General features: G+C 36.9%; 1 protein-coding gene across 7 annotated transcripts in view; it reads right to left on the bottom strand.

Moving 5' to 3' along the window:
• NAALADL2 (N-acetylated alpha-linked acidic dipeptidase like 2) overlaps positions 1 to 12,670 on the bottom strand; it is a 400,239-nt gene that overhangs the window by 95,445 nt on the left and 292,124 nt on the right. For all 7 annotated transcript variants that reach the window (XM_018912780.3, XM_018912779.3, XM_050978009.1 and 4 more), the window contains one exon: positions 6,917 to 7,060. In XM_018912780.3, the coding sequence (XP_018768325.1) occupies positions 6,917 to 7,060 (144 nt within the window). The remainder of the gene's footprint in view (positions 1 to 6,916; positions 7,061 to 12,670) is intronic.

The following is a 12,670-nucleotide window of genomic DNA, read 5'->3' as shown; positions in this document are numbered from 1 at the left end:
AAGCAAGTGAACTGCTCATGTTTGTTTAAAAAATGAATTACCAATAGTTATTCTATTTTTTATTCAGACAAAACCTCTTCAGTTATCAACAGATGTGCCTTCTCTATGACAATTCTGGTTTTGCTTGAACAAACCAGTAAGGAAAATGCAAACCAAGCAGTTAATTAAAAATAAACCCTGGCACATGACTTAGTAGCAATCAGTCACAGCATGTTAATATCTTTATTTGTCACGTAATTAACTTTGCTCTTCTGATGTAACTTACTGTATTTTTAATTACTATTAATGCCATGAAAATGAATTCTTTGTTCAGTAAATCCACAGATATTATTTTAGAATTTTAAAAAAAATCATTAAAAAATAGTCCAAATGATTCCCAAAGGGTCTTTTAAAACAAGTGAAAACAGCTCAAGCCATCTATGTTGAATAAGCAGCTTAAATTTAACCTAAATTATGCAAGTTACTTCTTGCTGCTGTTTCTCACCTACAACCATTTTAGAGCCAATTTACTCTTCTTCAAAAAAAGATATTTTAAAGTCAAAACTAATTTCCTTTCCTTTTCCTACAACACTTTAGATGTTTGTTCCTTTAGGCCTCTTCGCAGACAAAAAGAAGATAAATCCTTTTGAAGACAACTGACTTCACTGTTTTCCCTTAATCAACATCAGCTACCCAGTCTGTAACTGACAATAAAGACACAGAAAATGAGCTCCTGGCAATGCCCATATTCTCAAATCAGATACTCCAGTTAATAGTGGTGTAACACTGCAGTCAGCTCAGAGTGACTTGGGCTTAAAGGCTTAGAGCACCAGATGAAAAGGCTGAAGCTGCTCTTTGGAGTATACAGCAGAAGCAAAATTTAATCCCCTCTAAACAGTTCTGACAACAAACCTCTTGTCCTAACACTGTATTTTAAGGATCTTGACAACTCTTTTTTTTTTTTTTTTCCCCTATATTCCCTGGGAAGCTGTGAGGAGACTTTCCCTAAACATTATTCAGGATACACGGTCTTTATGTGAACTAAAAGCTACTTCTGGGATAGAAAAACACAAACATATTTACTGTTACCTTTCTTTATTTATTTATTTCCCGATCTGGAACTTTTTAATTGTCTCATAACAAATAATACATTCTGTTCTGACATTTACACAGTTATTTTTATAAATCCATGGCTATTTTTCCTCTCATCTGATGGACAATTTTAGTACTTCAGATGTGAAAAACCTACTTGCAGTAGTTATGTTAAAAGATCATGAGTTAGGCTTGTTTCTTTTTTAACTTCATCCCAAGCTCATGCATAGAGGAGAATAAGCTGGAATAAAAGCTTGAGTCTCATTTTGAAACATGTTGCTTAAATTCTTGAATCCTGATCATGCTAAACACCTATCCATCAGAAAGTTTTCTGAGCATTTTAGTCCTGGATTTTAAAAAGCATCTTTAGGAATTCAGGTTTGAAAGCTGAACTCATTTGCCAAGATTTTTGCTAATCACTGAAAAAACTTCTCTACATGCACACTTAACTGAAGTATAGAAAAGTCAAGTATTAACTGATTTTAAGGATTTCAACAGAATAACTCCTGGATCATAAAGCCCAAAGCTATTTCAGCAGACTGCTGAAATAAAGTACATTAAATAACTTCAAGTAATGCAGTTTTTGAGAGAGTACCTGTAGAAATCAACAGCTGAATAAATGTGAACCAGTCTGAAATCACAATTGAATTAGAGATTTCAAACATCACCAGACATCCATGCTCACGTGACTTAGGGGACACTGAGCTGAAGCAATCAGCATTAAACTGCACTTGACAGATCATCATATCAGTTTGAGTGCAAAACCTTATTTACTATGTATTTTATGTATTTTATATCAGTTTTCAAGTTCAAACACAGAACTTTAAGTGAAGAAATATAATAATCACATATTTATGTAACAGCAGCACTCACAAAAACACTACATGCAACATGGTATCCACAGAAAAAAGAATAAATATAAAATAGTATATACTTAATAATTAATATAATCTCAGAAAAATATTGTGTGATACTATAAAATTACATATGCAAAAATCAATACTGAATCTGTGCAATGTACAGAACTGTTGAGGTATAAAACTATTTGTACAGGAATATGACAGAACTCCTGGCCAGATGTCCTTGTAATGAAAAACCTACACTTTTTTGTTGTATAAACAATACATCATCTAAATCTGATATCTCTAATATTTTTCCCTAATAGATTTCCATTTGATTAATCAGCTATGTTGCCTACTGACAATATATTGTCCTTTTTGAACAAATATTCATAGATCTTGAGTCTCCAAGTCTAATCTTAGTATGAAGAGCTTAATGAATAAACTCCTTGGTATTTGATCATCATCTTTTTTTGACCTACAATGAGGAATCCAGAAATAAAACTCTTCAGATGAAGAGTTTTTGAAATAAGAAATGCCTAGAATAAAGTCCTTTAAGGAGGCTCTAAAGTAGGATGGCCTAATGTGATACAGAATAAATGTGTCACAGTCAACATCAAAGAGAGCTGAAAATGCTTCAGATTGTAGAGTTGAATTTCATAACCTCAAACTACTTTCATTCTTTACCTGCTTTATAGCAATCAAAAGCAAAGCATCACACAGGAAAACACTGGTGCAGAACAGAATTCTGAAAATATATATTGATCATTTACAATTCTGGTAGAAAAGCTCTCTAGGCTTCAGCTGGGAGTAGAGGGAAGAGATATAAAAAATGCTTCACACTGTTCATGCCTAATTCTTCTCATGAACTTCTGTTTAAAAAAGGAACAGAATTTAAAGTGATCATGAAAAGAAAATCTGAGAGTATTGGTACAAATGTCTGTAAGTTTTCACACAGATCAGAGCTCCCTATTTAACTTGTTCTTCCTTCAAATGTCTGTAAGAGACATCTGCAGAAATTTGTTATATTTCTACTGTTATGTACAATGACTCCAGATTTGGTAGATACAGAAACTTGCCCTGCCACACAATCTGCTGGCATCTTTCTCTCTTTCCTCCCTTGGATTCATGTTTAGCATAGTCCAAATACCCAGAAATTATGGTATTGTTTGCATATTGATATCCCAGTGTGAGATGGCCCAGCCAGAGTTTATTAAATATGGGAGTCTTTATTTTCTCTGACAGGTAGCAAACTATGAAGGAGAAACACATATAATATTATCACAAGGCTGTAGTTTAACAGGAAGAGATATTCACTTTATCACTCCATGCCCTTCCTCTGACTGAAAAGAAGACAGGCTTGATTTGCACCAGTGCAGCACTTGGCAGAGAATTTTATTTATCTTGGATGAGAGTCGTATAATATGGAAAATAACAGACTCTTCCAATTATTCCTTTTGTATAATTAATGATTCAAATTTCACACGATCAGAGTTGACTATAAACTCAGTGTAATGAACATCTGACATGTGGAACTACATAAAATAGATGTTCAAAGTCTCAAAAAAATGCATTGTGTTGTGCTGCAAACCCTTCCAGTACCAGTCAGTTCTGGTTATCTGTTCCACTCACCCATTTTGTCAGAGGAGGTAGATTTGTTTGCAGCCTACAACAGAGCTCTGCACTGCAGTCACTGTGATGATTCACTATTGATCAGTGACTGTATTTTGTAGACTAAAAAAAGGTTACAAAAGATCAAAGGATTCTACCTAGAAAAGCATTTTGATCTGAGTAATTTTACTGTCTGCAGCAGAATGCTGGGAGTCTTTGTATACCTGGCTCTATTATTCACACAGTGTTTGATATCATTCAAGTTACCTAAACTATTCATGCCTTGCCTTTATAATTTTAGAAGTTAAAGAATAAAAAAAATTACAGCTATTGCACGGGAAGTGGGATGTTTAAGTGAGATCACTTGCATTTACACTTCCTACCAACTGAGCTGTACTGCTCAGCCATACCAGGTCACACCAAGTGACCATCCAGTCCTTATCTCCAAGAGTGACCAGCAACATGGGTGTGGAGAAGAATGGAAGAACAGGATGAGAACAGAAGGATGCCCCAGACACCTGGAGACTGATCACTACTGAAATCCTGGATCTTTCTCACCTTCCCTCTTTTCAGACATTAATCACACTGAGTATGAAAAATGACACTTAAAACCAAAGGGAAAAATTACACATGTACATAACACTGATGTGTTTCAATAGCAGGCTTCCAGGATTTCCATTCAAACCAAAGCAGATGGTCATTAGTGTCAAAAAACACTTTGGAAATTAATTGCCATTAGATAGATTTACATTAAATACTCAAGAGTTTAATTGAAAAAGGGTAATTTGTACATTACTGCAATCTCCCAAATAGTGGGAAACTTAACAGCAACAAAGGCAGTTCACTGTACACAGCAAGACTTCCCTCATTTATGTTTATAGGAGTGCTTTAGTTTTACAACAACCTTCACAATGTTCCAGCAAATATCCTAGGGAGATTTTGTCAAAAAAAAAGAAGCTTCAAAAGTTTAAAGTTTCTCTATAGAAAGTTCGCTCTGAAATTCCTTCTAATTGCCTATCTTTGGGAAAAAGTTCATGGGAGCACAGAATTTCAGATTAATGAGGATTAACAATAATGTACCATAACTAACAAAAAGCAAATCTAATTACTGACTTCATCTAACACCAAATTAACAGCTGACTTCAATTCCCACTATTTGCTTTGTAGGTCCTGAGCACTCAGTCTGTGTGGGATGTTTGCCTCCATCCTCCCACTCCCTCTGTCACATTTTGTCTCTTGAAAACTGCAAGGCTAAGGGAAAAAAGCAGCAATGTGAGAAAACTATATATAAATGTTTAATCATTACTGATGAATCTGCTGTTCAGCTTTTTGAAACATAATGATGAGAGAATGATGATCATTTTGTCCTAACAAATTTCAAGCCAACCAATCATCTGAATTGCTCATTCACCTCTTTTGACAGATAAATGATGAGTCCTACGTCAGAAGTGAAATCTCTCTCTTAAGCTTCTTCAAATCAACAGGAAGACTGTAAAATTCAACCTTTGCTCTTCTCTAATGCATTGCTGTCCTCAGCATTATCTCTTTAGCTATTACTAGTATTAAATGGTTCTACACCATTTCTTACCATGAGACCAGGCTTTTATCTCTTCTGTTAAGGCTGCTGCTGAACAACAGCACACTCTGTGCTCCAGAACATCAGCAGCTTCACCATTATTTCAAGGAAAAACCTATCATAATACATTAGAGAATTATACAAGGCTTCTTCTCATAGTCCCTATCTTCTCAATAAATTAAGATTTTTTTAAAAAATCCCCCATGGATTACTGTGGTTCAGAAGCTTTCCATGAATCACACACAAGCTGTTGTGTTTTACCCAGAGTAAACCAGACATGGACTGCTTCTCACTAGACTGCTGGCTTGGAATATTCTTTCTTTCCAGAAATTCTCCTCTCACAGAATTCCTGTCTTCTCAGGGAAATAAAACAGAAGTGCCACACCTGTCACAGAAAAAGCAGAATAAGCTGCCCTTTAGGGTGATTCTGCCCTGCAGCCTCCAGACAAAGCTTTCTGAGAAACAGACCTTGTGCAGCCTTTTATCTTTCTAAAAGGAGTGTCATTTTCCAGCCCAAATTCAGGCTTTGCTCCAGGCACTTCAGCTGTTGGAAACTCCTTCAATACTAACAAGCTTCATGCAGCCTACCTGGAATGGTTAAGCCCTTGTTCCTCCTTTTCCCCTTTTCTACTGGTTGTGGGGACAATAATTTTTAAAATTAAAATTTCTTTTTTAAAAAATCTAGTCAGCCATGCATGGAGAACAATTGTCCTGCCTAACCACAACAGCTTAAGCCACGAAACACCAGGTTTTCTGCCTTCCTTTTTAGTATGTATAACTACAAATGCTAACACAAGTCATAAAATTAATCAACCTTTTTTATGACTTGTTGTACTGTCCTCCTATTCCACAATAACTTTCCAAAAGCAATAAACAAGGGATACAGCACATGATACCACATTGGTTGCCCTTAAAATTTGTTTTTCCTGTGTGTAGCACAGGATACAGTGGCTAAATTAATTTGCCTCCTCCTTTCCAAGACCACAGTTTCAAATCAATTCATTTAAATGGGCCTTAAATGAAATAAACCTTTTTTTTTTTCTGGTGAAAGATGGACAGGTAAAAAACAACACTGAAAACTGTCTACTGAAGAATTACTGTTTAAACATGCACCTCACTAGAATGTTCTCTGGAAGATTTTCTGCTGGTGAAACACTGAGCTGGAAGACTGTAGTTTTACTTTTTTTCCCTTTCCTATACCAGCAATAAGTTTTTTCAAGCAATAATCTGTTTGACTTTGCTAATGGGATTATTTCTAGGGAGATACTATGAATGCATTCATCTGGCTCTACTCAAGGTATTTTGTTCTCATCATGGTGCCTGTTCTCCTGGTGAAAATTGGGAGAAAAAGCTGCCTGAGGGTTCAGGTAACAATACACTGTTTACTCTATAGCATATGCAAATTAAGGACAACATTTAGAATTTAAGTGTTATTATTCCAGGAACAGAAAAAATCCCCACAGAATAATATAGTTACTGTTGCCTTAATGTTAAAATGACATTATTAGGAGTACAACAAGGCCTAACAAACCATACTGCAGCACTAACAAACCTCCCTAGTGATGGCATCTACACAGAGGAGGTTCTAAGTCAATATTAAGAATTAGTGCTCAATGCCTTCTACCATTTTATTTTTAAGCCACAACTTCCATCTATCAGATTTTAGGAGCATAATTTTAGACTGTTCATACCCTCTTCTAGAAAGCATCTAAGCCAAACACATCCATAATAAGCTAAGCCTTAGTTGTACAGTAGTAGAAAGTGGATTTGGAGTCTGAGAGGAACATCCCACAGGTGAAGTGCATTTGAAAAGCATTACCTGCAGCTGGCAGTTGGAGGGGGGCACACCTGTCTCTTTGGGCAGTGTCCTCAGGTAGGGAAACAAGTTTTCTGGCAAGCAGGGCAGAAATTGGTTGTACCAACAGTGTTGTGAGGTTCAGTCGATTTTGCCTGTAGCTTCCATCTTAAATGACAGAAAGGGAAGAGCAATTTAGTAGATGAAAATTAGATTTTTTTTCTTCATAAAACCAAACACAAAAATGCAAATCTCTACCATACAAGTTAAAACAACTGATTTAGATAAGCAGCTGTTGTTTTGTGCTTATAATACTGAAAAAAAAATTAAAAGCTTCTTCAAGAACATGTACTACAAAATTACATGTACGTATTATGGTATCTGGGCAATAGTTCCACAAGAAAGAAACTGTTAAATGAGGCTGAGCAAATGTCAGATTGTGAATGAAACACAACAAATTAAATTGGCATACAGTTAAAGGAACTGTTGTAAAATGGAAGTACTGATCAGCAATAACTTTCCAATTCAAGTAAAAACTGAACAGCTGAAGGAGGTCTGGAATAAGAAGGTACTAAACAGACACATTGAGTGGAGAAAGGTATGGATCAGAAAGCATCAGAATATTTCATTTACAGCTGAAACATCTTAAGCAGACATAGCATGAACCTCTCAATATCAGCAGCTTCATGCAAAGTATTTAAATCTCCCTTTAACTGAGAAAAGTGAGTTTGCATACACCAGCCTAACACTTGATCATGGAAAGGTTTCTGATGAGATAATGAGATATTTTGGGAGACCAACTGACAAAACAGTGGGGAAAAATAAAAACCTAACTTGGCAAACAGAAATGCTCTGAAACACTTCAGGAAAAACCAGCTGTTTTTCTCAGTTATTTCAGATGTATATGGGATCATCTCTTCCCAGGGAAAGCAGGAGCACTTGTGGCAGATGAAAAGCCCACCACAGCAAAGGAGGGGAGGTTGACAGCCTGGGCAGGACACAGCTCTAACACAACCTGCAACAGCCTCACAATGTCCCTGCCCCTGCTGAATCGTGTCCAAACCTTCAACCAGAGACTCAGAATACAAGGCCTCTCCCCAAGACCTCTGTGAAACCAACACTGTATCTCCTGTCCACATGGAGTTCTTTACGACCCAAAAGCATCCTGTAAATTCTGTGTGACTGCAGGCACAAGGGGAGGAAGCTGTCAGCAAACAGCAGCATGTTTCAAATAAACTTCTATAAAACTACTACCAGGACTGCTGTTACTGAAACACAGTCTAGAGGAAAAAAAAAATAAATAAACCTAGACACATCCTCCATTTTTTTTTTTTGTTTTGTTCTAGAAACTCATGAAACGTTTTATAGTACATCTTTAATCCTAATGTAAAAATTGACCAAAGCTGTATCATTAAATTATGGAAAAACAAAAGGTGTTGTTCACCTTTAATACTCAATAGCAAGGTGATCAGTGTTCAGTTTGAAGGAATCAGACAAGTTTTTAGGTGGAAAGGTAAAGCTGGTTCAAAATATAACTTTAAAAAAAGCTTTGTCTCATCAAAGTTGGTCTGGGTTCAAAATCTCCTCAAGTTGTCACATCAGTAAGGTGACAGCAAAATCAGTTTGGTCAAGCTTTGAGAGTCTGTTTCTGCACTCAAAAAGAATCCTTAAAAGCCCATCAGAGATGTGCAATTGAGCCATTATTTTCTTTCCAGTGTTTGTCAATCTGCAGACTGTATTAGAGGGGCAATGAAGCTCAAAACATTTCAGATGAGAAAAACCTCTCCTTTCTCCAGTTACTCACAACTTGAGCTTCATACCTGAATAACCTGTGAAAGATCCACTTTCAACAACAACTTACAGGAGAAACCCCCCCCCCCATATTTAAAAATGAATCATTTCACAATAGGAGATGGAGTTTGAAGTATGGGAGAAAAAAGAATCTATAGAAAGGCAGATTTAAGTTATCTGGGCAGATTTATCTGGAAGAAAAACTTTCAAACAGGAAGAATTCATAAAGACTTGCCTAGGTAGGTGATAAAATCTCTTAAACTGAAATCTTTTTAGAGAAAAGTGTGAGCAAACATCTGTCAGGAATGATGCAGATATGGCTGATGCCCTCCCTGAGGGAAGGTGATGCATTAGATGACCTGAATCTTTGCCAGACCTAAATACTATAAAATTCTCTAATAACTAAACTTGACAAACTAATAACAGAGAAAAAACCACCATTGAATTCATATTAAAAATACTTGGAAAAAAAAAAAAAGTTCCTCTTCTTCTTCCAGGCATTTATTAATTGCCACTTGTTAAGGAGGCTGAGGAAAGCAATGTGCTTCATGACCAGATTTCAAAAGGGAACCATCCAAGACCAATCTCTCCAGTGCACACTTAAAAACCTGCAGATTTCCAGGGCTGCTACTTAAAGCCTAATCATTCAGGTTTAAAATACTCATGGGCTTGGGGCTGCAGTGAGAGTGAAACAGAGCAGTGGAACTCCAGAAAGAGATCAACACACTGAAAGAACTTGGGGATTCTTGCTGGCACTTTCTCTGCTGGATGCCAAACCCTTCAGCATCTGGGGGAACAACAAATGCTTGAAGGATAACTTAAATTTGACATTTTGCTTCTAATGAAATTTAGTTTTAGAGCATGAAACTCTTCCAAGAAGCAGAATTCCTTCCTCTCTGCAAGTCTAACAATGTAACTGAGCCAGGCCTAGAATCACTATTCATTTCAGAAAGTCCCTGGAGAACTTACTGTAAAGTGAGGAGGAAAATACACTTATTAATTATTAAGTTAATTTTAGGAGCACAAAAAGAAGCAATCTTTAGAAAGTTTCTGCACAGAAAGCAAGGCCTGAATTTCTCCTTCTGCAGTGACTGTGGTTTATGTTTTCTTTTTCAATGCAAGCACAAACCTTGAGCATCAGTTTCCACACTGCTCAGCCTGGGACACACTCCCCCCAGCCAGCATTTCCCAGTGCTCCATCGCTTAATTTACTGCTACTGACAAATGTTCTGGGATTTCTGCATGTAACAGCAATACTTGTGCACCATAGCCCACTCAGTTCTGAGCAGAAGTGCAATTTTTTCATCATGTCAGTGACTTTCTGAAGACTGAAAAACCAGTTTTAGTCATAATGTCATACTTCTCTAGCCCAAAAATATTGCTCCACCAACAGCTTCCTCAGTATTATGTGAATAGTCTTTTATTTGCATTTCTCCAAGTTTTGTGCTACATGAATCAACTTTCTGTTCATTTTTGTTTAAACTCCAGATTCAAAGAAAGATTGGAAAGAACATTGTATTTCATCTATATGTGTTTATTCAAGGCACCTTCTGCCAGGATCAGATAAAACAAAAAGTTAACAACTAAAACTGTCTAAAAAGCTTACTGGCAGAATTCATCAAAATAACTCCTTCTCCTCCTAAACCACTGTTTTAATGATTTTCCCCCAAAAATGCAGAGAGCAAAAAGCAGTCTGAGTGAACACCAAGCAATAATTGTACATACCCACGTCCCTGACTTTCTGCTGCATTAATAATACAGCAGTATTAGTTTTGAAATATCTGAAGTGAATGGCTCATTAATTTTTCACCTTAAGCTTAATAGAAATTTGACAAACAGTTTTATGCTGAAAATAGACACTCCAAGCAGGACTTCACAGCTCGTGATGGGAATAAATTAGAGCATAAAAGACAGAATAGTGCACATTTGGTCAAATAAGATGGTTTTGTCACTCAATTCTTGAAGTGAGCAGCTAGTGCAGTGCATTCCTGTGAAAGAGGAAATCTTACATTTATTCATTCCCAGTGCACATTCTGCACTGTCCTTTGTCAGCACTTGATCTTGTATTAAGCATGACAAACCCAAAGGTGTATAAACTGACATGTCATAGACATTTATGCTATTTGTGCTTTGAACCTGTACCCAGCTTCCCCCCACCTTTTGCTGGTAACATCCACCAGCTGTTAGCTCCCACTGGTTGTCCTGCAGTCAGTCACAATGATCTGTTTCTATTTCTGTGAAAAATCAGTTTATCTGTGCATTTCCTGGCTTTTATCTAACCAAAGACAGAAGCTGCAAGGAGCTGTGCAGCACCTACAACAGGAAGGCTCTGGGTATTGACTCACACCACCACTTCTCATCACCACCATTTTGCTAAACAGCAGCTACTTGATTAAATCTTCATCTCCAGCAGCTTGCAATGCTGTCCCCGTGTCCATTTTTAAGACAGACTCTTCTAACTCAAAAAAGGAGCCTTCAATTAAGCCTACATCCCATTTAACCTATGCTAGACCCGCCTTACAAAGTCACTGACATATTTTTTTGCCTTCCTAAATTTTATCTTTGAAAAGAGAAACTCATTTTAGCTGTTATTTCTTGCTGAAAGTGGATGCAGTCAGAATATTGACCCAGAAAAACTGGTGCTGTTCTGCAAGCAGTTATGAACAGGAAATTCTGGGAAAGCATTCCCCAACTGCTCACCAAAGTCACATAAATGTTTTTCTGCATATTTAGTCAAAGAGAGACCTCTTCCTCTAACAAAAACAGTGCTGAACAGTCCAAGGTGCTTAAAATGGAAGTAAGAATGGATTTTATAAATAAGCCAAGGAGAAGACCATAACTTCAGACTTTCAACTATAAGCAAGGGAAAGAAAAATAAAAAACAACTGGCAGAGACAAAAGTTACTCAAGAGGAGCAAACTCTGGAGCAGGTGCCTGCAGAGTAGAACTGGTAACAAGCAGTTTCCTGCTATGTCTTTATTCACTTCTCTATGAATTATCCACTAGAATTGCATCTGGAACATAGGCCAGGTTTGAAGTGCTTTGCTTCACTAGCCACTGGTGGAAATATGGAGGAAGAGAAAAACATTTGCTTCTCTTCTGTGAAAAAAAACACCCAAAAAACCAAAAAACAAACAAACACCAAAAAAACCACCCAAACAAACAAACAAACAAACAAAACCTAAAAAACTTTGAAATGCTGCAACCAGGGATTTTAACAACAGCCAGAAGATTTCAAAGCAGCTTTACAGGCAATGGAGCAGGGGATGATGAATCACAGCAGCACTGTGTGGCAGCTTGCATTACAGGATGCATGGCCACAAATGGACAGGGGATGCTTAGAACTATGTAGAGATGGGAGATGTGGGTGAGGAAGATGGCTGTGCCTGTGAAAGGTTTATGCACATTTACAGAAAACACAGAACTGAAAGGCAGAGAGCATCACCTCAAAGAGAATCAAGCTACTGAGAATTCTCAGAAAGGATCTAAAAAACTTTTTTCTATTTGGTCTTAGCATTGCTGATGGTTAAAAAAGAATTCTGTAAAACCTGCTTTTTTAAAAAATGACATTCTCATGACTTTAGGAGTTAACAAAGGGTTTCAAAGAAAACTGAAGATAGCCTACCACCTGTGATTAACTTCCCAAATAATAACAATACATCGCTGATACACAGAGAAAACCAGAACCCTACAGGAATACTGGTTTGCATTACAGAGTATATTCACTGTATCCTGCTTACATAACATTTTGTCAACAGAGTGGATGCAAATCTGTGTATGTATTTATCAAGACTGTCTCTTTAAACAGATTTCTGCTGTCCTTAAAAATAAACCTAAATATTCTATAGCTAACACAGAAAAAACCCAAACCCTCCAGAACTTGCTGTCATCTATTTCCCTCTCTCACAAGGAAATGTGCTTAACCACCATGAAAGACAAAAAAAAAAAAAAAAAAAAAAAAATCACTCCCCTCTCTCTCACTGCAAA

Source organism: Serinus canaria, chromosome 9 (assembly GCF_022539315.1).
Source record: "Serinus canaria isolate serCan28SL12 chromosome 9, serCan2020, whole genome shotgun sequence".
Classification (NCBI taxonomy): domain Eukaryota; kingdom Metazoa; phylum Chordata; class Aves; order Passeriformes; family Fringillidae; genus Serinus; species Serinus canaria.
Note: the sequence above shows the minus strand (reverse complement) of the source record. Positions and strands in the feature narration are given on the sequence as shown.